The sequence below is a fragment of the Sus scrofa genome, chromosome 9 (assembly GCF_000003025.6).
Source record: "Sus scrofa isolate TJ Tabasco breed Duroc chromosome 9, Sscrofa11.1, whole genome shotgun sequence".
NCBI lineage: Eukaryota > Metazoa > Chordata > Mammalia > Artiodactyla > Suidae > Sus > Sus scrofa.
In genome coordinates this window covers 134,912,089-134,938,752 of record NC_010451.4, presented here as the reverse complement: position 1 = coordinate 134,938,752, position 26,664 = coordinate 134,912,089, and the positions used below count along the sequence as shown (strand labels likewise).

At 51.8% G+C, this 26,664-nt stretch overlaps 1 protein-coding gene across 2 annotated transcripts; it reads right to left on the bottom strand.

Annotated features, from left to right (window-relative positions):
• CD34 (CD34 molecule) lies at nt 990–25,960 on the bottom strand. 2 transcript variants are annotated; one of them, XM_005656760.3, is made up of 8 exons: nt 25,286–25,960; nt 14,362–14,601; nt 13,474–13,724; nt 12,103–12,183; nt 3,876–4,026; nt 3,577–3,629; nt 3,066–3,230; nt 990–2,536 (listed from the first exon to the last, which is right to left on the bottom strand). In XM_005656760.3, exons 1-8 carry the CDS (start codon nt 25,362–25,364, stop codon nt 2,522–2,524), a joined length of 1,035 nt encoding a protein of 344 aa, XP_005656817.1. In that variant the 5' UTR covers nt 25,365–25,960; the 3' UTR covers nt 990–2,521.

The window sequence follows — 26,664 nt, the reverse complement described above, 5'->3', positions numbered from 1 at the left end:
TCTCTTGCTCCCTTGTTTCCCGGGAGTTTGCACCCTGGACCACCAGCCTTAGCTGGCCAGACCCTCCGCCTGTCACTCTCACTGCAGGATGTGTGACCAGGGGGAGGCCAACCCACTTCTCTTTAGGACGGATTCCCACCTTCCCTCTCTCCACCCCAGCCCTCGCCGTCTAGGCAAAACCTTGAGATCTCCCCCCTGGCCTCCCCCCAAGTCCTGGAGAGGAGCCTCTGGTGAGAGCAGTTGAAGAAAAGCAAGGAGGAAGGGGGCGGTGTGTGGGTTTGGCCAGATGAGAGAGGAAGGGTCCTTTGTTGGGCCTCAACTACTGTTGCCACTGTTGACACACACGGGAGCGTTTCCTGAAGCTCCTCGGAGTGTCCGGCTGTGCTCCCTCCCCCACTTCCCACGGTCTGTGTGGGGGTGGGTGGCTGGGCAGACAGATGGTTTTGCAGTTAGGCTGCTGTCCTAACGGCAAGGTCGAAACCATCCCATCCAAGCGTTGGCAGCCAGATCTCCAGAGGGAAGCCCCCACACTGTCCCTCACTGTTCTGCCCTGGCCGGTGGGCGTACCGTCATAACAGAGGGCGCAGGCCCCGGCCCCGATCCTTTGTTTGGTATCTCTCGCACGCATCGGCCAAAATGTGCGTCTTCTCGGAAGGGTGTTCCCAGAGGGTACAGCTCCAAGCCCTCCGCATCTAGGCCTCCATCCTGTGCCCTCCCCACCCCCGCATCCCGTCTGTTCTTCCTTCTGTGACTAGAAACATCAGCTTCCTTGTGATGTGAGCCTCTCTGTCTCCCCCCAGGGAGAGGAGTAGCGGGGAGACTGGGATAAAGGGCAGCATCCTGGTGGCTACCCGTGTCCCCTGAGCTGGTCCCACCTCTTCTGCGGCCAGCCCCTTCCCACCACGTCACCCCACCCTCCGGCCAGGTCCCATAGGGGGACAGCTCTGGTCTTCAGACCCACCTAGCTGGGACACAACCATGGAACAGAGGTGTTTCAGTATCACTTTAATTACAGTATTTACACATACCGTTTTTTATTCAGAAAAAAAATTCACCCATCTTCTTATCTCTGGAAGGTTCTATTTCCAATCGTCAGGATTCTTGGGTCACCCCTCCCAAAAAAAAAAAACAAAAACAAAAACACAGAAACAAAAAACAAGGACCTGGGTCACCTACAGAGAAGGTGGCTTTCAGAGGGGGTCCTCTGGAGATGTCCTGGGGCCCTGACCGCGTAGGGTGCAGAGCCGCGGGGTCAAAGTGGCAGAGGCAGAGACAGAATGGAATCTGCTGGGAAACTGAGGCCATGGCCTGACCCAGGAGTCAGGGAGAGGAGGGAGGAAGCCATTGAGGCAGAGGATGAGGCCAGGACCCTAGCCTCAGGGCACAGTCAAGAGGCATGGCTTGGAGATCTGCTGCCACCGTCCAGTCCCCTCGGAACCACAGGGAGAAAGAGCAGCCCAAGCAGAGGCTCCCTGCAGAGACCGAGCTGTGTGCCCTCACCCACCTGCCCCATGAGTGGGAACACACATGTCCATGTGTGCCTACCCTGTCCCCCAAACACACAGACACTGGGCATCGCTCTCAAACTGGGAGTCCAGTTCCAGCCTCCGCCAGAGATCTGTGCAGGCCTTTGTCCACAGATGCGGGGGAACCTGTGCAGCTTTGGGAACGTGGAAAGCAAAAGGGGGGCTGGTGACCGAATCCACAGTGACTCAGAGGGAAGATGAGGGAGATGGTTTAACACAAGGTTTCCTGGCTATATCATTACAAAGGAGCAGGTGCAGGGGTTGCTTTGGTTTCCCTAAAGTAGAGAAAGAAAATATAAGGAACAAAGACGGTAGAAGGCAAAGCCTCCTGGGAGGAAATTACAGCTCAGAAAAGCCCGTGCTTTCCCCTGGGAGTTCCTGCAGTGAGGCAGAGAGGAGGGCAGGGAGCCCCCGTGTGAACGCTGCGAGGCCATCAACTCCCCAGGAGTTGCTTTGCACATGGGCTTCCCCATCCCCCCAACTCTGAGCAGCTCAGAGGCTGGGTGCAAGGAGCCGCGTGTGTAAAGGGCAGGGTGGCCTGCCTCTCCCCGAGATCAGTGCAGGGTCCCAGGGATGGCCTCCACGGGAGTGTGCAGCGGGAAAGGGGAGCAGGGAAGAGAGGCAGCACACGTTCAGAGGCTGGGAGGGCTCCTTCCCCAGCCTCGCCCCACCCAGCCCAGTCACAGTTCAGTATCTGCCACCATGGGTTGTCTCGCCGAATGGCCGTTTCTGGAGGTGGCCTGGCCGGTGCCGTTCTCCTGAGCCCCTCGAGTCACACTGGCTTTTCCCTGAGCCTCAGGGGAGGCCCCAGGGCCTGAGCTATAGCCCTGGCCTCCACCGTTCTCCGTGTAATAAGGGTCTTCGCCCTAGACGGTATATAAATAAAGGAGCATTATCTGGTAAGCAGGGGAGCGAGGTGGGGCTGGGGAGGGAACGGAAGTGGGGAGAGGGAGGTTGCAGCTGCCTGTGCAGGCTCCTTTCTTCCTGAAGAGCAGTCAGGGTTCCAGCTCCTAGAGGAGAAAGGACAGAGGGGAGAACCACACCGTGCCACGCCAGCTCAAGAGCCAGCTCCCGGCAGAAACAGGCAGTCCCCAGGGTGGAATAACCTCCCCAGAGGCCAAGAGTCAAACCCTGGCCTTGTCTTCCCTCATCCAGACACTTCAGGGTAGATTTTCCTTCCATGTGTCCCTTTCTTATGAGTCAGTTGGTGCCCATGGGCTTTTCATGTGCTTGCCAATAAGTTGCTGATTTAGTGCCTGTTATAGTTTGTACCCAGCTAAACTATCCCAGGAAAAATAATAAATAGATGACATGGACCATTGGCTACCACTGGGAGCAGGGCCCCAGGTACTGCCCCCTCCCCAATCCACTCTATACTGTTTTGACTCACCTATGGATACAGTGATGTGTATGCATGCATATTCTTGGCTGAGAGCACACGGGTGTCTTTTCTGGTGCTTCTCCCCCTCTGTGACATCCAGAGACCTCCCCAAGAGACCCATCTTCCTCATTTTCTCTGCTCTGGACCCCAGAACTGACCAGCCTTTCTCCTGTAGGGCTCCAACTGCGACGGTTCATCAGCAAGTAGCCAGTGATGCCCAAGACAGCCAGCAGGATCCCCGAGGTGACCAGTGCAATCAAGGTCTTTCGGGAGTAGCTCTGGTGGCTCCTAACATCTTGTTTCGAGAAGTTTTGGATGCTCATCTTGAAGAGAAGACACAAAAAGAGAGAGCCTATCATCTGCTGAATGTGGGTTCTAGAAGAGGAGCCCAGCCCATGCTAGACCCCTCTGTGGGATCCAATAATGAATAAATCCAAGAAGACACAGACCTCAGCGATTTTCAAACAGGACTTAAGACTGACATCTCTTAATTAAGCTGCACTGTAAAATTGTGTTTCAAACATAGAAGGGCCAGGGCTGTTGGAGAAGGGTGAAGAGGGAGGAAGGGCAGGTCTGGAGAAGAGAATTACTCTCTCCGCTCCTCCAGTGAACTCCCCTAACCCAGGGGAGTTCAGTTTCCACTGAGGCCCCTCATCTCAGAGAACTTACCTCTCTCAGTTCAGACTGGTGCTTTTCCAGAAGCAGGAACTTGCTGCTAAGTTCTAGAATTAGAAACAGGAGTTGCTGAATCTAGAGGATGGAATAGCTCATCCCGCTCGACTCCCCTACGCTGTTCTAGAAGATGCTCTGGTGGCGAGTAGAGCTCACAGGATGGTCTCTCCCAAAGCCAGTACAGTCCTGCTTCCCAGTGCCTGTGCTCCTGGGGCTAAGACGCCCGATTTCTACCCAGCCTCCTCTAACCTCAGCCCCTCTCCCTCCCTAGATCCCCAAACAGAGGTGCCCCATACCTGTTCCGTTGGCCAAGACCAGCAGCAGGCAGTGAGGTTTCACCTCAGATTGGGCAAGGAGCAAGGAGCACACCCCTGGCCCGGCCTCAGCCTGCTCCTGCCCACACAGGATTTGCATCAACTTCTCTCCATTGTCCTTCTTAAACTTCTCCTGGGAAGGCAGAGAAAAAAGACAAGCTGGAGGTAACATTACGAGTTGACCCCGAACCGTGTCTGGGTCTCAGGCAATAGTTCTGACTAATGTCACACTATGACCCTCAAAACAAGAAGAATCTTTTTTTGTTTTTTCCTAAAATTCCTACTGGGGAAAAAAAAAATCCTGGAAACTGTATGTGTGCAAAAACACAATAATGAGAAAAACTCCAAAATCTTCCAGGACCAAAACACCTAAGACTAAGACGTGTCACTGCTAAGTGTCACGAGGTGGCAGATACCAGAGAACAAAGACGGGAAACACCATCTGATCTAAGGACTTCCCATGTGCACCTATGCCCTTCGAAATTAAATTCGAAAGAAGATATTGACAGTGCCACACTAACGAAGAGAAAGAAGATCCTTTGTTTCAAGTGCGCAATATCTCCAACACTGGACGGAAAGCCAAGGGAGGGAGGGTGGAGGGCAAAAGCTATGACACAGACTCCAGGGCCCCGGGTCCCTTCCTCCTGCCTCTCCCAGGGCCTCACACAGAGCACGTCTCCAGGCCAAGCGGGGTTCTCGTCTAATCTCCCACCTTCTGTCTCATTAGAATCACGAAGCCCGGGTTAACATGAGGGCCGTGGTTGAGCTCCAGGTTGCTGACCGGTCCCTAAGGACGCAGGCACTCAGGCTCCGGAGGCACACCGGTAACCCTCCCACAGAGAAAGCGTGAGTTGGGAGCCCTGGCCGGGTGCCCCTGGAGCACCCTGCACTCAGACCTCCCAGGGTTTATTCTGGCAGCCTCCAATGGGTGCGGCCTCCCCTGCACGGGAAAGGAACCGAAACCCAGACCGTCCCCTGTCCAGGATGGCAGATGGCGGAGGAGGAAATGCCTGAACAGCTCTGACCGCTTTCCTGTTGGGGGAAACTGCTGGGGGGCGGGGGGTGTGAGGGGGCATCAGAACCGAGCCTCCATGGAGGAGGAGGCTTCCTGTTTGCGGAGCAGGGCTGCCCCCTGGGGCAAAACCAGCACCCCCCCCCCCAGCTTGGAAAGTAGCCTGGGTATTTTCTAGTGCCATGGCCCCAGGCAGGAAGACCCAGGCTCCTCTGTGCCTGCGCGGGACAAGGTCAAGACTGGCCTCATGTCCCAGCCTTCTGCCAGCTGGAATCGGAGGCTTTGGTGGGGCCAAGAGGGCCGGGCGAGCTAACCTCCAGGTCACAGAGACAAGAGTCCAGAGGTAGCCTCAGAAGGTCCCCAGGGGCCAAGGTTACAGAGCGGTGCAGTCACAGCCTCGGGAAAGGTGAGGTTCTACAGGTGTCCAAGGAAGCCCTTGGAGAGAAGCACCCACGACGGCCTTGGCTGTGGGGAGTCTGGGCGGCGCACTGGATGGGAGCAGCAGGCTCCCTCTCCTTCGGGTCCACTGCCCTCGGGCGAGCTTTCTGTTGCCTCCCGGTAGGCACCATGCCCTCCCCAGCCCTGAGCCTTCCGGCTGAAGAGGAAGCAAAGCCCTGACCAGATGCCTCTGGTTGAAGCGAGTCTTGTCCCTGAGAGGGGCAGAGGAACCGGACTCTTGGACATTGAAACAAGCCGAGCAGAGTGGCTCCTGCTTAGCCTGCTGAGGCCTGGGAAGCTCTTCCTCAACCAGATTCAGCTGTTCCAACAGTCATCAGGAGCTGAATAGGAGACGTGGTGTGAAACCCTCTGGGGGGTGTCGCATGTGCGGTATGAGTGTGTGTTGGGGGGCGTAGCTATGAACACCGCGTGGGCAGAGCTGTCAGTGTGCACGCTCGGCATCGAAGCTAAATGCTGCTTCCTATGTCTCGGGCCCTTCTCTAAGTGTTTTACGCATAACGTTAACTTGTTTACGCCTTGTATGACCCTATTAAGAGACGGGTACTATTTTTTTCTTCTTTGGCTGCCCTGAGGCGTGTGGAGTTTCCAGGCCAGGGATCAGATCCAAGCCACAGTTGTGATCTAACTGCAGCTGTGGCAAAGCCAGATCCTTGAACTCACTGTGCCCAGCCGGGGATTGAACCTGCATCCTGGTGCTGCAGAGACACTGCTCATCCCCTGGCACCATGGCAGGATCTCTGAGATGGCTACTATTATTCTCCCCATTTGATAGATGAAGAAACTGAGGCGCAAAGAGACGAATGGGTGACAGAACTGGTTACATGATAAATGCCATCAGAAAGTTACGCCTCAGCGCTACAGACATTCCGAGGAGGGTGAGTGCACGTCCGGTTTGGGAGATCAGAAACATCTCCTCACATGCCTTGAAGAGTGAGCAGAGGGTGTGCAGGAGCAGCTGGTGGGAAGGGCCTTGGGACTGGCTACCACCACGAGGAAGCCCAGGCACGTGATAGCCTGTGACCTTCGCAACCCTGGCTGCCAGGGGGATGAAGAACCCTGCCTTCCCCCTTGGGCTCCCCACCCTTCAAGACTCCTCTCACCTCCATGAAGCCGCCCCGGCTTCCATCAGGCCTGGCATCAACCCTTGCTCCATTACGTACTAGATTCTTTGCAAGTCATGCAACTAGTCTGAGTGTCAGGCTCCTCTGCTGAAGACTCAGGTGTGGCAGTGACCTAAGAGCTGTCTTAAGACGCATGCCCGACAAGGGACTTGGAACCAAAGGGGCCCTGGCTAAATGGCAGCTATTCCTATTCCTGTTAATAATAGCAATGCCTCGGAGGCCCCGTCATGGCTCAGCAGTAATGAACCTGATGGGTATCCATGTTGCTGTGGCTGTGGTATAGACCAGCAGCTGCAGCTCCGATTCAACCCCTAGCCTGGGAACTTCCATATGCTGAGAGTGTGGCCCTAAAAAGACACAAAAATAAAATAAGTAATAGCAATGCCTCACAGGCTATTATCATCTAGAATCCACCTTCTGATGTTTAATCATATTCAGCCTTACCACCAATTGTCATTTCTCTCTGCCTGGACTCTTAGCTGGGAGGAGTGGGTGTACATTACATAATTTTGAAACCCAGATTGCACGAGGCATAGACCAGACAAACAAGATCTCAAGCGAGCTGTTGTTCATCTTAACAGCCCCAGCGGTTTGGCTTCCACGGAGCGTCCCTCCACCCCTTGTTTATTGGACTCAATTCAAGGGAGTAACCGCGGCCAGCCTCCTCCTCTGGAATCCAACCGCATCGGTGAATTGTGTTCAGGCCTACAGAGGAGCAGGTGGATCCTGAACAAAGCACAATGCTTCTCCGGATGCTTGAAATAAACATCCTCCCGAGAGAGACTGTGGGCAGACAGCATGAGCGAGGGGGCAGGAGGAGGCCTCAGCCTCACCACTGCGCTCCCAGGAATCAGCTCGGTGGACCCCGAACCACATCTGCTTGCACATGTTATTCTGTAAAAATAATGACCGTAATAACAAAACTGCCCAACGTTTCCGGAGTAGCCTTCTCAAACTTTGCAAACCGGGGGCAAGAGGGACAGTGAACTTTAAGATAGTTCCCAGTGTCGAGATTCTAGATCAGTTGCCTCTCTCCTCCTCTCTCTTCCTGCTCCCTCTCCGTAATTTTATCGACTTCCGTGGGCGTCTGACAATGCGGGCCAAACCCCTGCTCTCACGTAGAGACTAGAATAATTAAAGGACCTGTTGCAAGTCACACGCCAGTGGGCAGCTGATCAGAAGTTAGGCTGTCCCCAGGTCTCAGGCTCTTTCCAGAAGACACACGGTCCTCCATCTGTAGGTTATTTTTTCTGCGTGGAAACTGACCTTTAATGTTTGCGCAGAGGGCAAGGGAGGCATGGGCTGGGGGGATGACCTGGAGGCTGGAGGCAGCCTGCCCCAGATGAAGGAAATGTGATAGACCAAGGGTGACATGCGCTAGCTGCCGAAACGCAACCTCTGCGTCGAAAGAAAGGTCCTTCTCAAAAACAAACTGGAGGGCAAAGGACTCGCATAGCGATTATCCAAAGATCTGCTGCTAGTGGTTAGTAAGCCCATGAGAAGATGCTCAACATCATTAATCATTAGGAGATGCTCAGGCCCATCAAGATGACGGCTGTCAGACAAAGAAAAAAGGAAGAACACGAACAAGTGCTGGCGAGGAGGTGGCGAAATCCGACCATGTCCCCGTTGACGGCAAGAAAAAATGGTGTAGCTACTGTGGAAAAACAATATGGTGATTTCTCAGAATGCTGAAAATAGAGCTGCCGCGTGACCCAGCAATTCCATTTCTGGGTATACACCCAAAGGAGAGGAAAGGAGAGGGCTGAGGAGACATTCGAATGAATGGACATGTTCAGAAGGGCGCTGCTCACAAGAGCCAAAGGTGGACGAACCAAATGGGACGGGAACCCCCACTGAGATATCCAGCCTTAGGGAGGAAAGGCTGACACCGGCCACCGCGGGGATGCACCTTGAGGCCATCACGCGAACTGACAGAAGCCCGTCACGACAAGGCAGATGCTATATGATTCTACTCATAGGAGGCTCCTAGAGGCATCAACTTCATGGGGACACAAAGTAGGATGGTGGCCCCCGGGGGCTGAGAGGAGTGGGGAGCGGGGAGGTGACCAAGGGCAAAGCGTTTCGGTTCTGGAAGATGAAGCGTGTCCTGCAGGTGGATCGTACAGCAACGTGAACCTCATTACCATGACTGAGCCGCACACGTAAACACGGTGAAGGCGGTCAGTTTGATGTTCTGTCGATTTTACCACCATTAAAAAAAGTCCCTTGGCGGATTCCCCGGACAAAGAGGAGTGGCCTGAGAGAGTTGCGTAAGCTCGCTTGCTTGGAAACTGAGTGGGAAACTACTAAAACGAAATGAACCTGGCACACGCAGAATGGAAGGGAGGCACAGGGGGATACATTCCGCTAAGGAAGGTTCTGAGCTGTGGCAACAGGTGCTTGGGGAGAGTGTGGGATTACCCTCCTCCCGTACCCCCAGCTGACATAGGTGATTTCTGGACGTGAAGGTTGGGGGGCAAAAGGAGCGTGCCGGGCTCCATATGTCTACAGAAGGCACGTGCGCAAGACAGCCTAACGGAGTCCCATAGCAGAGTTCCTGCTGGGGTTCAGAGGGTTAAGAACCTGACATAGTGTCCATGAGGACGCAGGTTCCATCCCTGGCCTTGCTCAGTGGGTTAAGCATCCAGCATTGCTGCAAGCTGTGGCCTTGGTCGCAGATGTGGCTTGGATCCTGCACTGCTATGGCTGTGGTGTAGGCATCGGCTGCAGCTTGGATTCAACCCCTGGCTCTGGAACGTCCATGTGCTGCAGGTATGGCCCTAAAAAGAAAAGAAAAAAAAAAAAATCCCCGTAGGAAAGCTTAACAGGTTGGCTACTCAGTATGTACCAGTGCCAAAGGCGTGTCTAGATAGTGGGGAATGACATGTGTTTCTGTTGTGGGAATAGACGGGGTAGAAGAACTTGACATTGGATAAGCACTCTAAGGACCTGCTGTTAGGGGACCCATGTCCTTCATGCTTCTCGTCAGGCCCGGGTTTGCCCTGCCGAGAACTGGTACCATGAGGCCCTCTGACGTCAAGAGCACAAATGCAACCTAAGGAAAACTGAAGGAAATACACCACTCACAGCCTTTGGCATAGATGGCTATCAGACAGGCAGGCGGTAAGACTCAAGGAGAAGGAGTCTGGGACACAATCAGGCCGAAGTTCGGGAACAAGGGTTGCTGACTAAGGAACAATCACCCCAAGAGGCGCTGCCGCTGGGGGACGAGGACGTGGAACCTGCAGGAAGAAGAAGCACCCACAGCGGTGGGAGAAAAAGGGAAACCGTGGCAGGTGCCCCCAGAGAGTGGCTTCATCAGGGGCCAGTGCAGAAGCCGTCTTTAGGCTGTTGGAGGAGCTGCTATCCTTCCACGTCCCTACTCCCAGAGCCTCCCCACGTCAGAGTCGAGTGCACTCCTTCTCAGCAGGGGCACAAAGTAGGTTAGACAGCAAAGACCTCGGAGAAGAAGAGAGCACAGCACAGTGAGAGGAGTTATTTCTGGAGTGGCCGTAAGTTTCCGGCACTTATCTCGTACAGTGACCCTCGTTCAACGCGAACTTTAAAGAGCAATGGACAGCCACTCAGGACGAGTCCCCTGCAATTAGCTCTAAATTGTTAGTACAGAGAATTAGCACTCTGGCATAGACCGGGGTGATACACTGGAAAATAAGTGCTCTACCAAGATGGTATGGGGTTGGGTGGGGGTGGGGAGAAGGTCATTTTTCTTGGCTATAATTAGCAGTGTTTGGCAAAAAAATTTTTTTAATGGAGAGGGCTGAACATCAGTATCAGAAACACTTGTACACTACATATTCATGCTTAAGTTCACTATTTTGCAAATTGCACTTAGCTATTCCATTGTGTGAAGCTACTTTTTCAAAATTTGTTTTTTTTTTTTTTTTTAGAGTTCTAAGTTGAATCATTGTCTTAGGTATTTTTTGGAACAGACCTGTGAGTCAGAATAATCCAATGATAATCACAGGTAAGACACCAATAGTCAGAACGGACAAAATAAGTAACTTAACAGCCTCTACAGACTATAGATTTAGTTTACCCAAGCTCTTTCCAATCTATGCAGGTCACATATATATTAGGTTCCTTAAATGGATTCCCAACTTGTGAGAAAATTTTTTTTTATAAGTAAATACTATGCATCCTGTCATCCCACTCTTCCTCCAGGAACGTATTGCTGTCATGAAACTGGATTTATGGGAGTTCCTGTTGTGGCTCAGCAGAAACGAATCTGACTAGCATCCATGAGGACGTGGGTTCAGTCTCTGGCCTCCCTCTGTGGGTGACGGCTCCGGCGTTGCCGTGAGCTGCAGCATAGGCAGAAAACATAGCTTGGACCCCGCGTGGCTGTGGCTGTGGTGTAGGCCCGTGGCTACAGCTCTGATTCGACCCCGAGCCTGGGAACCCCCATATGCCGTGGGTGTGGCCCTAAAAAGACAAAAAAAATTGGATTTACAGAAACAAAGCAAGGAAATCTGCTATTATCAATAAAAATTAACGCTAAGCTGTACAGTTCATCAGTGCAATAATATATGACACTGAAAGAAGAGACATAACTACTGAAAAGAAAGAGAAAAACAACATAGGTAACATGAAAGCTTACCTTAAAAACAAAACAAAACAAAACAAGTAGCTAAAAAGCTCCTGGAATAATAAGCAAATTAAAGAAGTGACTAGACACTAGATAAATATTAAAAACTCAGTGAACCTTCTAATATACTAGCAACAATCAATTGGAATATATCATGGAAAATCTATATCATAAATAAACCTCAAGAAATCCATAAAACCTACAGGAAAAACATTTTAAAAACCAAAAATAGGTAAGATACTGAACAATACCAGGGGAAATCAGAAAAAACTGAAGGGAATTTAGAGGAATTCCATTAAAATTTTAATGGTTTTATGGGGGTTCTGATCTCAAAAAGACATTTCTAAAGTTTTTCTAAAAGAATGCATGAAAAATGTTTAATTTTTACAGTGTAATGAGCAGAGACCTTTTCGGCTGGCTACTAAAGCGATGTAACATACAAGTATAGTACTTAAAAAATTAAAACAGGCAAAAAAAAGACAAATTGAACAAATAAAATATCTCTGAAGAATACGCCCTAGGACATATAAAAACTTAACGGGAACTAAAAGAAGCATTGCAGTCAACAAAGGAGAGGATCATTCAATAAACAATGTCAGGGAAAAATGGTTATATATGCAGAATTCAGCATTACAGCAAAAGAAATTCTGTACACATTAAAGAGACATGAAAATAAGAATAAATGAACTGATAGTTTAGGTTACTAGTTTATATTTCAGGCAGGACTTTAACATAAGAGCAAACTTAAATCTGACAATATGTATATAAAACGTACAATAGAAGAGGGAAAAGGAACTAAATTTAAATAAAATTGTCTTTCCCTTCTTTGTCCACCAGATGGGGCCTCTTACGCCCTAAACCCAAAGCTGGGTATGGGAAGTAGCCCACCCAGGTTAAACTCTCCCCACGCCCACTCAAGTCAGGCCAGTCCAAGCCTGGGCTAAAGGCTGCTCAGAAGGAACTGGGGGAGGAGGGGGGGGAAGGAGTGGGGGCTGGGGGGTGACTTACGCAGCCGGAGGTCTCATTTCGCTCCAGGCAGATACCTTGGGTCAATTTCACCTCTTTGATTTGGGCACATTTGACTTCCCCCTGTATTAGAAGAAGACCCAAGGGAATAAGCCAGCATCTTTGCCCCTCTTTTCTTCCCCGTCTCTTTTCTGGTTTAATTTCTGTGAGATACTTTCTCCAGAAGTTTTGGAGAGAGGAAATTTAAAAATTTGTTAGGTGGTTAGAGCTTTCTAACAGTCATACATACTCTTCCTTTATCTGACTTCCTATCCCCATGAAATAATCCGAACCATCACTAGTCCCAGCTTGCAGGCAAGTAGCTACTTGCAGGCTTGGTAAACACTGGCTTGGATGGTGCTTCAATGCAAGGAGGCAGGATCTTTTCCCTTTGGGGCTGTTTTCCCTCCAATGCATCACACACGTGCAGGCAAACAGACCGCGAGGGGCCAGGCAGATTCTGGTGACACTCCTTTACCTCCTGGTGCCCAGGCTGCTCCAGATTTCTATTCCGGCTCCTCTAAAAACAGAAACCAGGCGGGCCCCCCATGCTTGTCCCGCAGCCCCACGCTCTCACATTTACTGTCCTTCCTGCCGAAAGCTGTAGACAGCCACAAGTCCCGTGGCCGAGAGGGACAGGCTGAGCGCAACAGCACTCGTCTGCCTACTTCTGTACCGCTTCTCTTCAGCTAGCATGCCACCAACGCTCTCCCCTGGAGGAAGGGGCATTTGCCCAAGCGTTTTGGGCAAAGGAGCATCATTAAGCGGAAGATGGTTTCCAGATATGTCCAAAGGCGACTGGTAACCCCGGACAAAGACTAGACCAAGAGGTACGGGGAAGAACCACTGAGGACTGGAGGGATTTCTGAGACTCCTCGTCACCCTCCAACTCCCTAGAAACACAGCACCAACAGCACGGACCAGCCTCACCACCCATCGCTGCCTGTCTCTTCTTTCCCTCCCTTCCAGCAAGATTTAGGCCTCGTCTTTGAAAATTTTTATTTATTTGACCACATCTGTGGCATATGGAAGTTCCTGGGCTAGGGGTCAAAATGGAACTACAGCTGCCAGCCTAAAGCCACAGCCACAGCCATTCGGGATTGGAGCTGCATCTGTGGCCTACACTGCAGCTCGTAGTAACGCCGAATCCTGAACCACTGAGCGAGGCCAGGGATCCAATACACATCCTTACGGACACCATGTTGGGTTCTTAACCCTCGGAGCTACAACGGGAACTCCTAAGCTGCACATGTTTATGCTAATGCCTACGGGACCCAGGTCTCATGGTTGGGATAAGGAGAGCTTGAGGGGAGAGAGAGCCTGTGTACAAATGAACTGGGGGGCAATCCTTCATTTTCCGCCCAATCCACCTACCTTGTGGCTACCTGGGGTAGGAGGAGATGATGTGTAGGGGCTGGTGGGGGATCTCGCAGGGCTGGTACTGTTGTAGAGGGGGTCTGAAACATTTCCTGGGAACGTGCTGGGCTGCAGGGTCACCTCTGAAGTTGTAAAGTTGATGGTGGCGGAGGACGCTGTGGCTAGAGAGGTCTGAGGCTGGACAGAAGAGTTCACGGTTTCGGGGACGAGGGTGACCGCCGAGGTAGACATGAAATTAACTGTAGGGCCTGCAATTGACCAAAGCACAAGTGCTGATATGTGCACGTGGCACAAACACACACACACCCACACCCACACATCTCAGTTCACGGATGCAGGCACAGACTCCGACCCAGAAAAGGGCGTCCGGGGAGTGAAGGGTTCATGACTTCATGTCCCAACCCTTTACCAACTCATTCCCATCCAGCTGGTGAAACCACAGCTATAATCTGGCACCACCAACGTTAGAGGTGCCCTCAGGATTCTGAAGCTGAACAGGATACTGGCCCAGCCTAGAGAACTCGAAGGCCCTGCATTTGAACCTGCACATACACTTTCCTTCACTTAGAAGCCATCAGCAATCTCTACGGAGTCCTCTGGGTCCTTATTTTATCACTAAGCTGAACTCACGGAGTACAAGGGGCGTGACTGATCAGAGTCAGAGGTCAAGGCATTGACTACAGGAAGAGAGAGCTGTCACTATAGGAAGAACGGTCTGGAGCCGACTTTAGGGAATCCTAAGCGTGATGCCCAAGCCATTAGGACAAGGCACGTGTATGTTTCCGTCTGTTGGAGGAAATAGAGGGTGGGAATGGTTTGCAAACATCCTAATGCTTTACGCAGGGGCCAGCAACATCCTTCTGGGGCCTGAGACAGATGCTTTACCTGAGATGGCTACGGTGGTCCCACTGCTGCCCTGAGAGACAGTGTGGAGGCTGGCACTTTCGAAAGCATCTGATGTGGTTTCCTCGTTGGATATATTTGTAGAAACAGGTGAAGATATGTCTGAGATAGTTGACCCGGTGATAGCTGTCCCTGCGGTAGCCGGCCCGGTGGGAGTTGACCCAGCGGCAGCTGGCAAGGTGGAAGCAATAGTTGAGCTGTTCACAGCTGTGAACCCAGAGGCTGTGGGGAAACAAGGAAGGAAAATCAGAAGCCAACTCTTCCTGGAGCCTCCTGGCACCACCTGCTGCAATTTCTCGACTTCGAGTGGATCCGTCTAGGACATTCGCTGCCACCCCTGGCAAGGTCACAGAACAAGAAAGCCCTCCTGGCCAGGAGACTAATTTCTCCCCGGATTTTCCCCAAGGAAAAGGAGAGGGAGAAGCGTGCATGTACCAAGCACCTAGTATACTGTTATTTATAAGGGGAGGAAGCTGTAAGCAACTAAATTACAATAGGGTGGATGTTATATGACTTACCAAAATCATTACATAAAAATATGGAAGAACTATAGCAGCACGAGATGAGGCAACGTTAATAACATGCTAAGTGAAATGTTAACATGTCAAATTACACCTGAATAAATATTGCAAAGATCCAAAATATGGGCGAGGAGGCGCCCTTCTTTCCTTTTTAATGTGTCCTTCTCCCTTTTTGTCACTCTCTGTCCAATACATTAACTACTGGAATAACTACTAGTCCACACCACCGCTGTGCAATCCCCTCAAGATCCCCCCTCCTCCCTTGACTCCCTCGCTCCCAAGTTCCCTCATTCTTTCCCTCATGGCCTTCAAACCTATTCTGTCCTTTGATTGAGAAACTGCAGCGGGTGACTTCAATATTTTTCTCTGGAAGCTCTGACCTAGGAACCTAGCTGATGTACCAGAAAGCAGAAAGCTGGTGTCTCATCAAATAAGAGGGAAGAGAGAGCGCTTCGTCCTACCTCTGCCAATAACTATGTAAGTGTGTGTGTGTGTGTGTGTGTGTGTGTGCACCTCAGTTTTCTAATGTTTAAAGTGAGGGTCTTTCCTTGCATGGAGTGTTGGGAAAGTCAATGAGATGTCAGATGTTAAATGGCTATAGTGTAATAGCTCCTGAAACGCGTTATTCTCTGAAGGTTTTCCCGCAGGTCCTTGGTTAGAATAGGATGGAGAAGCTGCCCATCTGGACCCTGCACTTCAGAGTCCACACTCGTTCCTCCTCCAGCTCTCCGCATCCTCAAACCACAAGGGGGCCATGGGGCCAATGGAGATGTACCTTTTCTTCTAGATCACATGTTGGGGATAAGACATCCAAGAACTTCTTGCCCAAGTGGCTCTTGGCTCACTTGAGGACCTGAACCTTCCCTTCCTTGAGTCCCTCCTCCCAAGTGTGAACTGCGGTACCAGCGTGTGTTCCTTCAAGGTCCAAGGGTGGCCAAGATGTGCCTGATTGCAGGGAGAAGGCTTAGAGCTTAGGTGTGTGGGTGGGGTATCCTTTGCATGCACACAAGATTCCTTACAGTGTGGGCCAGAGCCATGGGTAAGGAGAAGAGAAAAGGGGTAGGCGAGGGCCAAGGACCCCCTCTTCCCTCTCAGTCCCACTGTGGAACTGAATTCCAAGGCTCTGAGAGCCCCAAGATCAAATCTAACCTTCCAGATGTCTCAGAAGGTATGTTTTTCAAGGTAAGAGGATAGAAGATATTTCATTTGCCACTTGGTCGGGCTGGTTTATAACTTTGAAGTATTTAGGCATATAGTATGTGGGCCTTCACTGTGCTCTTGGCTTGAGCCCCATAAATGCCAGGGGTAGATGGCATCCAGAGCTTACACCCAGCAGTGCCATCCTCGAGGACAGACCCCTAAGGGTCCCAGGCTGCCCTAATGTTTTTCTCTGACATTTCTCGATTGAGATCCAGGTGTGTTTTTCAGAGGCTCCCAGATGAACAACCTGCAGTGTTTTTCCTGAGCATCCAGAGGGAAGTTTGGCATCACTTTCAAGGAAATTTGCCTGAGGTTTCCCCTGCAGGTGGTGACACGTCTCACTCCCCCACCTCTGCCTGCAGCAGGGAGGTTGATATTCCTCAGGGTGAGTACAACTGTTACGCTCCAGAGCAGGTGACAAGGGGACAGATGAGAAGGAAGAACAAGGGAGAGCACCATCTCCACTTCAGAGATAAGAACCTGGACCGCTGAAGTTTTGGCCAAGAGGGCAGGCCATGGCGTTCTTGCGGGAAAAGGAGCAAAATGGGGCCACTGAGGTTGGCAGAGCCTTTGGAGTAGAAGTAGCAGGGGGTCAGGGGCTCTCAGCTGCTGAGGATGACATGCACCTGCCACACTCTGGCTTTGGGGCTGTGTGTGGGGGTGGGGAGCCTAGACTCATCCAAATAAAATAGACGGGGAGGCAGACTCGGTCTTCTATACTTTTTCTTTATTTATTTTTTGGCCAGGCCCACGGAGGGCATGTGGAAGCTCCCCCACCCGGGATGAAACCCATGCCACAGCAGCAATCTGAGCCGCAGCGGTGACAACGTGGGATCCTTAACTGGCGGAGTCACCAGGGAGCTCCAGATCCAGTCTTCTTTAAATCAGACCCTCTCAGCAGTCAGACCCTAAGGTATGAAATAAATGCAGGGGGCAGGTGGTAGGAGCGTCTGGATGCTGCGCTGAAGGACCCTCCCCTCAAGGTTCCATCCCGGGCGCTGCTGGAAATCCCCTCGACATCACTCTTACCGCCCACCCGTTTTGCTTCTTCCTTCCAATACATCAATTCTTGGGAATAATCCCTGTGGCCCAGCCTGGCCCAGCCCTCTTCTCTCTCCAAAGAAAGCTGGGCCTGCCTGCGGTGACATCATGCTTCTGAACCCCTCCCCCGGGGCCTCCTTCACCCAGACAAACAGCTTTGAACTTTTCCAGATGTGAGGACGGACCCGCTGCTGGTTCTGAGGACAGAGGTGCCTGTTCCAGGGGAGTGAAGCAATCCTGGACCCAGGCCAGCGCCCGAGCCACTAGGGCCAGGCTCCGGGCTGTGGCGGCCTCCTCCCACCCGCCACTTGGCCAGGAACTGAGGAGCAGGTTGCAGGATCTGCCTGCAAATGAGAAGGGAGCCCCGACCTCAGATTCACGACTCTGAGCCCAGGGTGAATGAAGAAGCCTCTGAGACCCTGGAGCAACAGCACAAAGGTGGGGGGGAGGTGCAGAAAGGCGAAGCTGAGCCACGGTACCTAGGAGCTGGCATAGGGCAAGGGGGCACCTTGGCGGAGTGGCGGGGGGGGCATCCTTACCCAGGTGCGACTGCCAGGGAGGGTGTCTCTCATCTTCAGTCTCTAGGGCTCCCTTTCCAGCGCTCCCCTGAGGAGATGGGAGTGGTCCCAGACCCAGGCCAGCTCCCGAGCCATTTCCCGAGGAATGACATTTGTAAGAATCAAGACTGATCACAGATCTGTTTTTATCCTATCCTTCCCCAAACACCCATGGGCACTAAACTGTCAAAGGCTGATCGCCCTTCCTTCCTTCCTTCCTTCCTTCCTTCCTTCCTTCCTTCCTTTTAGGGCTGCACCTGCAGCGTATGGAGGTTCCCAGGCTAGGGGTCCAATCAGAGCTGCAGCTGTCAGCCTACACCACAGTCACAGCCACGCCAGATCTGAGCTGTGCCTGCGATCTACACCACAGCTCATAGCAACTCTCTGGATCCTCAACCCATTGAGCGAGACCAGGGATTGAACTGACAACCTCATGGATACTAGTCGGGTTCGTTACTGCTGAGCCATGACTGAAACTCCCTGATCTTTCTTTATCTGAGCTTCTGATCCCCAACTCTGTACGGAAGCTGGATACTACCAGCCAGATTCTCAGAGCCAATGCAAGAAACCTCCACCCCACTTAATTCTAGATGGAAGGATTAGCCCTAACCCCAACCCCAAGAGGCTCATTCCGCAATTTCAATCTGAATCAAAGGCTGTCCTCTGTGGCTGACTTCTTACTCCGTCTTTGTTACTGTGTCTCCATAAGTGCCTGTTGGACCCTTTGTACCAAGTCAACTTGGACCCAAAGGAGGAGACGGGGTATCAGGAAGTTAGTGAAATTAGAATTCCGGGAAGCCAAGCAGATGAGCAGATGCCACAAATACACGTTGTAAAACTCATGCATTTGGAGTTCCCGTCGTGGCGCAGTGGTTAACGAATCCGACTAGGAACCATGAGGTTGCAGGTTCGGTCCCTGCCCTTGCTCAGTGGGTTAACGATCCGGCGTTGCCGTGAGCTGTGGTGTAGGTTGCAGACGCAGCTCGGATCCCGTGTTGCTGTGGCTCTGGCATAGGCTGGTGGCTACAGCTCTGATTCGACCCCTAGCCTGGGAACCTCCATATGCCGCAGGAGCGGCCCAATAAATAGCAAAAAGACAAAAAAAAAAAAAAAAAGAAAGAAAACCTCATGCATTTAACTTACTAGTACTTATTTCAGAGACAAGTATTTGTCTTTTACACACAGTTCTAACAAGCTTGGTTATCTGATATCCTGGCTAAAGCTAAATATTAAAAACTATGAGAAGCAAACAATAAGGCGAAGCAGCAGTTGAAAATGAATAAACAGCAATAAATGAAAAACGGACTCGAGTATCAACCCCCCTTGTCTGGAACCATTCTCGGCAGGAGAAAAGGAGTAAATGCAAAGACACCTTCGCAGCAGTGACAACGTCACTGGGCTGCACCGTAACTCAGTCATTTTCATGACACCTCCGAGTCATGAAGCTTAAAGTCCTTTTTTTCTGGGGGGCGGGGGAACACTAAGGAAGCAGACGCTTATGTAATGTTTTTAGAAGACTTCTCCCTACAATTAATCAACTGAAGATTCTTTTAGTCTTTAAAGGGGGGTGGGGGTTACAAATCCTTGGAGATCCAGAAAGCAATGCTACCTCAGTTACTTAAATCCTGCCCCTTAGGAGATTTTTTCCCCCCTATATTTGGTCTTGTTTTTCACAGAGCCTCTTAGTTTCAGTTTTTGCTGGTGCTGTTTTCAGATCTCCTAGCCAGACAGTCCCATCGTTTCAAATTCTAGCACCTGTCCAGGAGGAGGCTCTTGGAAGAGATTCTGGGTATGAAGGCCCCCAGAGATGCAGTCCTAGGGAGAGGGAGCAGGCTGGCCACTGCCGGGAGCCCACGGCCTGGGGTGATGGTTGATAGCAAGACAGAAGAGCCTCAAAGCAAAGCGCTCAGGCTCTGTAATCGGCCCTCTACCAAGTTCTAGCCTTGGGATGCTTCTTCGCGTATCTAAAACACCCTTGTAAATGGAGATGAAAATATCCTTACCTCCTGCCGTTTGGAGGAAGAAAGGAGATGGGCGGTATGAAGGAGTGGCCTGTCCCACAACTGCTCAAGACTCGGTGATCATCTTTAGGTCAAGTCCCTTTCCTCCTGCTTCTCAGAGACCTTAAGACTCGTATGCCTGTTTGTATCACTCAGGGCGCTCATCGCGCTGCTCCGAGGTCACAGGGAGCGCTTGGGTGGACTGGGCACTGTGTCAGTCTGTTCACACTGACCACCTCTATGCAGAGCCATCCATTCGATGCTATGTTTTAAGAGGGAACTTATTTAATGAAGGGGGGATAATCAGAATCAGGAACATTCTAGAAACCAAAGCATATGGTTGAGGGCTAAATGTTACCTCAGCTAGGTCAAGGGGCGGCAGCTACAGCTGGTGGACTGAGTCCAAACCATGGGCTGTGTGTTTTTGGCCACCGAGCCAAGATGGCTTCGGCACATGCAAAGTGCTGGAAATAAAACTGAGACCACATGTGGACATCAGAGCCTAAAATATTTACTATCTGGCCCTTTATTGAAAAATCTGCAGACTTTTGATCCAGAAGAGAAGAACTTGGGGAGAGAGAATGAATACCTTTCTTCAAGATTAGTTTTACTTTGCCATTCACTCTTGTTTTTCCCAGGCACAGGGACGTGAAGAGGCGCAGAGTCAGTATTTCGGGAGCCGAGACGAGGAGGAGACTCCTTTCTACTGTTACGTGCTAGTGTCACTGGAATTTAAACAAATCCCGGTCCTCAAGGAGCTTATAATCTAGTGGGGCAGACTGGAAAGAATCATAAGCGTTGCCGTAAAAAAAGATCAGATTAGGTTCCAAAGAACAGAATTAGAAAAAAAAAAAAAAAAACGATTGGAAGCTATGGAAAGGTTAATTTCACTGCAATGCAAAGAAAAGTAATAATCATGGGATTATTCTTTAAAAATAGACTGAACTACTTTGGGGGGCAGTGAACATTCGGGGAGCATCCTTGCTAGAGTCTTGGTGAGTAGGGCCCCGTTGGACTAGGACAAGGAATTGGACGGGTGCCTGCCTCTGCTCCAGAGACTGAGCTGAGGTGTGAGCATAACCCAACGGTCTGTGGCCGCAGAGTTTCCAAGAAACTGAGACTCCCCTTCGACGAGCATGTCTCGCCGACAGCGTGGCACCGGGAAATCTACTCAGTGCCCGGCAGTGACCTACATGGAGAAGAACCTGACACGGAACAGATGTACGTGTAGGCATAACTGATTCACTTTGCTGTTCACCTGACACTAACACAACACTGGAAGTCAGCTAAACGCCAGCCAAAGTTGTAAAAAAGAAAGAAAATAATATGCAACCCCCCCCCCAATAGCATGTCTTGGACCCCGTCCACTTCCTGTGGGACCCCAAGATCTCGAGCTCTCTCTGGGGCCTACGTGTCTCCCAGTCTTCCTCCACTTTCCTAACTGCCACCCACTCCTGTCTCCGAGCCTTGGGCCGCCCTGTCCTCAGGCTGCCGGAGTTCGCGTCCTGCGCTTGCCCCGAGGCGGGCGTACCAAACGCCCGTTCCCTTTTTTCTGCCCAGGTATAGTAATGACAGCGTGACGAGGCCAGCGTGTGTTTCTTGAAGGTTTGAGATCCTGGAGTGAGACTGCAGCATGGCTCAGAAGAGGCAACGACACGAGCTTGAGATACTAGAAATTCCTGCGCGAAATCTCCGTGTGGCAGCACAGGACCTGTCCCAGCAGGTCTTCCCTCCCCTCCTATCACCACGGTACCCCTGTTGCCCTGCAAGTCTCCCCTCCTTTCTCTACACTCTCCTGGGGTCTGGAGTCCTTTAGCTTTTGGTCTCTTGGACCCATCTAACCTAAAGTTCTACTTTTTTTAAAATTAAAATATAGCTGACTTACAATGCTGTGCCAGCTTCTGCTGGACAGCAAAGTGACCCAGCTGCACACATACATGCATTCCCCTTTTTACATTATCTTCCATCACGGTCACCCCGAGAGACTGGCTGGAGCTCCCTGGGCCGTAGAGCATGTCCTCACCGCTCAGCCACACAAAGCGCTGCTTTAGTCTACCAGGCTCGGTTATTCAGCCTCCTGTCTGCCAACGCACAGCAACGGGCTGCCCAGGGCTCTAGGTTTTCTCACCCAGACTCATTAAGGCGTGCTCTTAAACAGTGGGGCTGGCTGCCTGGAGATGCTGCCCACCTAGAAAGTACCAGTGGTGGGTTCTCTGGCAGTTTTTTCCTCTTAAATCAGGAGCAGACTTTCCAGCCAATCCAGAGCCCTTCTCTGTTATGTCCAGAGGGAAGTGATTCATTGCAGTGGGCTCCTGAGTTTCGGTCCTCGGAAGTACACCTTGGCCTATGTCACTATTTGTTTGAATCATTCTCTTCCAAGACGCATGCACCTTTCTCCTTGCAAAGCTGAGGGCTCTTGGGACAAAAAAATTAATGGACAATGTGGTTTTATTTCTTAGTGGAGGAAGGAAGAAAATTTCTCATTAGAGAAGGAAGTCAAAGCCCAGAAAAATATGGAAACCCTTCCCTGGTGACTCGGGGCATTGTCTTCGGGAGGGTGGCGTTTTTCTCCACACCTTCACCTGTTCACTCCCCCACATTTGAGGCCATGTGGTGACACCCAGCAAAGTCAACGGGAGAGGAAGGCCCAGGCAGCCCGAGGGTGGAGCTGGGTAACCATCCAGCCCGAGAATAAGCCTGGGCCCTCCGGCCCAGGATCCAGAGGAAATCAGGTGGTGAAGACGGTAAGAAGTGGAATTTGTTCCTCCTTTTGATTTGCTTTTGTGAGACTCCGCGCCTTGAGTTTTATCTGCTGCAGTTGGGCCCTTCTTGCTCTCGGAGACAAAGACTCAGAGAAGGAAGGCCCTGAGGACAAGTGAGCGGAGAGGCCCAGGAGGTGGAGCCGAAGGGACAAGGAAAAGATGCCCAGGCCAGTCGTATCCAACAGGAATGCGGTGGAAGACGTGCATGTGCAAAGGTGGCGCCAGCTGGGTTGACCTCCAAGGGGAACGCTGGGACCACTGAATTAGTCAGAGGCCCCAAGGCCGTTCCTTCTTGGTCGCCATGTGGCAGGGATTCAAAGGGTGGAGTCCTCTCCCCTCCGGAAAATATCTGATAAAATTCTTTTCCCTTTTCTTTTTTTCCCCTCTTACATGTAGCCCCAGACAGGATATGGGTGTGGGGTCCGCAGGCACGAAGGACCCAAAGGAAGAAGAGGAATGTAAGGGGCGGGACTTGGTCTGGAGAGAGGAAGGACAGGCCTGGAGGGCTTGGAGCAAACAGATACCTTGGGCTGGATGAAGATTTCTCTTCTCAGCTGGTGGTGTGGCAATGCTACCTGGTGGCCTCTCTGGCCCAGAGCCATCTCATCTCCAGCAAAAAAAAAAAAAAAAGTCTACTTTTGGTTGGCTGCTGTACCTGTGCCCAGGCCAACTTCTCACAGGGAAAGAAAACAGACCTTTCCATAACAAAGCTCTTTGTCAGAGTCAGTGAAGAGAAAACCACAGAACCCCCTTCTGCCCTAAATTGCACAGTCCTAACAGCACCGAATTTCTGCAATGCTCCTTTGTTAGCATTTCAAGGTACAGTCGCTCATTTCATTCACCGCACGATCTAACAGAAAATGACTCCCACTAGCAAATACAAACAAACCCTAGAAAGCTCTTGGGGAAGACACAAAGCTACACCTTGGCCCGAGCAGCCTGGCAGGACTGAGCAAAGGGACCCAGGGTCCACGGCTCATCCCCAAAGAGGAGACACCGCAATTCTCAGCATATCTTCCCGAGGTTTTTCAGAGGTTAAATTGCCCTCCCTGTCCCCACTGTGGCAGGCCAAGGCCAGCTGAGGAAACAAGAAGAGGGTAGGCCTCACTCGGCCCAGGACCAGGTCATCATGTGCCGCAAAGCCAAAGGAGAGTGGAGCATCGACTAGGAATCTGAGCCTCAGGTCAGCTCTCGCCTTGGCGAGGGTGTAGCCCGACCTCGGCGGTTCCCCATGCTGGGCTTCAACTCCTAAGTGACAGCTTTTTCTCTGCCCCAAAGGGCAGGTCTGGGGCTGCTGAACAGGTCAACACAGAGGCTAACTTACGGCTGCCTCCACCTTGAGTCTCTCTCTAACTGGGTGGATCCAAAGAGGGACAGCAGAGGAGACTGAGAGCAAAGAGGGCCAGCTGGCCGGCCCAGGTCACTCTGCGCAGCTATGGTGGGTGGCCTTTAGGAGGCAGTAAGAATAGGGAATTGGGAGCCCTGGAGGCCTGGAAGCAGAATCTTGAGCAAAAAGGACAATCTTATGAAGTTTAGCACCATCTAAGTACGAGGAGCAGAGATGGAGAATGGAATCTCCAAATGAAAGCAATCAAGAATAATTTTTTTTTTTTTTGGTCTTTTTAGGGCCACCCTGTGGCATATGGAGGTTCCCAGGCTAAGGGTCAAATCAGCACTGTAGCTGCCGCCCTACACCACAGCCACAGTAACACAGGATCCTTAACCCACTGAGAAAGGCTGGAGATCAAACCTGGGTCCTCATGGGTACTAGTCTGGTTGGTTAAGCCTCGACGAGAACTCCAATAATAAATATTCCTTGAATGCCTACTTTCTTTCTTTTTCTTTGTTTTTAAACCAAAGTGAGAGCAAGAGCTTAAGAAATCAGGGCAGGTGGGGGAATGATGAGCTGAGGAGGGTCCACGGCTCTGCCGATCTGTCCCCTAGTTGGGAAGGGGCAGGGGAAGAAAACCCCCAACCCCTCAAGCATAGCAAATCTGAGTTCCTTCCAAGATGAGGGGTTATGGTGAGAGGGGTCAGGGCACAGAACAACTCCATCTACCAGAGCCTTCTCTCCCAGCGGAAGGGGTGTGGGTTTCCGAAGGGGGAGTTGAAACTTCGCTTTTCCATCTCAAATGCAAGAATATTTTCACAGGCTGTTCCTTGTTTGTTCCAAACTCCCCTGGTCACTTCACTCAGCCTGCCTCCTGGGCTTCCAATCTGGGGCCTCCTCCCAGGCTGACTTCGCTCCTCATCCTTGGCCTTGAATGTCCAGTTCTGGCTGCCCCCATCCTAGGGGTCGGTGGGCGCGAGAGCTCTCTGCCCAGCAACCTGCCCAGGCCGCAGCTCTCTGAATCGCCAAACCCTTCCTGCTTCTCTCCTCCCCTCTCTCTGGAATCTGGCTCCAACTCATTGCTCCGCACCTTTGGCAACGCGATAGGACCCTGGCGTCCTCGGAGCGCCTTATTTTAGAGCCAGCTCGGGGGAGTTGCACTCCCTGACTCTGGGAAGCCTGGGGCGCACTGCCCGGTGAACACCTGGGCTAATTCAGACTCACCATGTGGCCGACACCACCACCCCCTCCCCCCGCCCCCGGTCGCGTCCCCCCACCCCTTTCCAGTTTCAGGTGAAGCCCTGGTCCCGGCTGGGCTGGGTTCAACCGACCCGGTTTCCACCAAGCCAGGAGCAGCGGTGGGCGTGGGAGCGTGGGGGGAACAGGGGTCCCTTGGCTCCGCCGAGCTCAACTCCGCGCGCCCAGCCTCCGGGGGAGCGTCGACCCTCCCCGCAGCTGAGTCGGGCGGCCCAGACGCGCGACGGCCCATACTCACGCAGCAAACTCAGCAAGCAGAGCGTGGTCCAGCCCCGCGGCATCCCGCGCCCCGCGCGCGCGCCCCTGCGGATCAGCATCCTTCCCGCGCCGCTTCCGAAGAGATAGATGCCTGGAGCCCAAGATACCGCTCGGCCTGGCCTGGACGCACTGCTCCCGCCCCTCCGCCCGAAGGAACGTGGGGTGGGCGAAACTTGCTTTTTCCCCTCCCTCTTTAGTCCTGGCACGGCCAGCCCCTCTCCTTGGCTGCCACTAACGTGAGCTTCCTCGCTTGGTCCCAGAGGCGGAGGACTTCGGGAGGAAGCCTGGGATTGCCTCCTTCAAGGCCGAAAAGATTTTGCGAGGGCCCCAGACGTCTTCAACTTTATATAGAGGCCCCATCTTCTTCAAAATCCACTTCCACTTAACTTTAACCCCTTTGTGTCAGCCCTGCCGGTGGCCAGGGCAGGGCAAGTTTCCTCTCCTTTTTTTTCTTTCTTTCTTTCTTTCTTTCTTTCTTTCTTTCTTTCTTTCTTTCTTTCTTTCTTTCTTTCTTTCTTTCTTTCTTTCTTTCTTTCTTTCTTTTTCCCATTTCCTTTTTTTCCATTTCCTTGTTTTTCTTTATTTTTAAGTTTTAAGCTGAGAACAGTCTTGCAGAAGGAATCTGTGGTGAGGACCGGAGTTTACAAGTGTGAGCCTTGTACTCATCGGGTAAACCTCAAAGCTCCATCTGATGCATTTAGCGACAGTCTGCAGCAGAGTCCGATGCCTGAAACGTGCACAGGGCACCTACGTGAGTGTATTTAGTCACTTTACTTACCCAAACCATCCTTGCCCAGTTTTCTTTTCACTTTTTTTTTTCACTGCAAGATGTGTTTATTTTAATTTGGAGGGGTTTTTCCTGTGACTGCCCCTGTGTTCCCACATAGTTTAATCATAAATGTCACCATCGACATGACGACAAAGGTCTCCCCTAGCATCTGGGATGGCTTCTCTCCAGGCACCCCCTCTCCAGCCTGCAGGCTGAAACTCTAGGGGCTTCATCCTGCTCTCCTATCAGAAAAAAAAAAAAGACTGCCCCTGACTCCACCCTCTTCTACCTAATTAATCCTCGGAGCTGCAGATGGCTCAGGAGTTGTTCTGATGTGTTGGTAAACTGAATTGCAGAAACTTTGAGGGGGGCAGTCAGCCGAGTCACGGGTTGGGCTGGAGATGGGGAGACTGGAGGAGGGTGGGGCGGGGAGGAGCCGGAGGGTCTGGGAGCACCTGCGCTGAGCTCGAGTGGAGTCATGGGATTACCCAGACCCAGACCAGTCTCTTCAGTGGCGTCTGCACTACAGAGCCCAGAGGGAGAGAGAGCAAAGCCGCACACTCTGCTCCCTTCTGCTTTCCCCTTGCAGA

Bases quoted from the DNA above. Each gene is read 5' to 3' on its own strand.
- CD34 (XM_005656760.3), bottom strand. From the start codon at position 25,364: ATGCTGATCCGCAGGGGCGCGCGCGCGGGGCGCGGGATGCCGCGGGGC. The intron at 4,027-12,102 runs GTAAGTCACCCC...CTGCCTTCCCAG, and splicing joins GAAATGAGACCTCCGGCTGC to GAGAAGTTTAAGAAGGACAA. The intron at 3,630-3,875 runs GTATGGGGCACC...TTCTAATTCTAG, and splicing joins GGTCTTGGCCAACGGAACAG to AACTTAGCAGCAAGTTCCTG.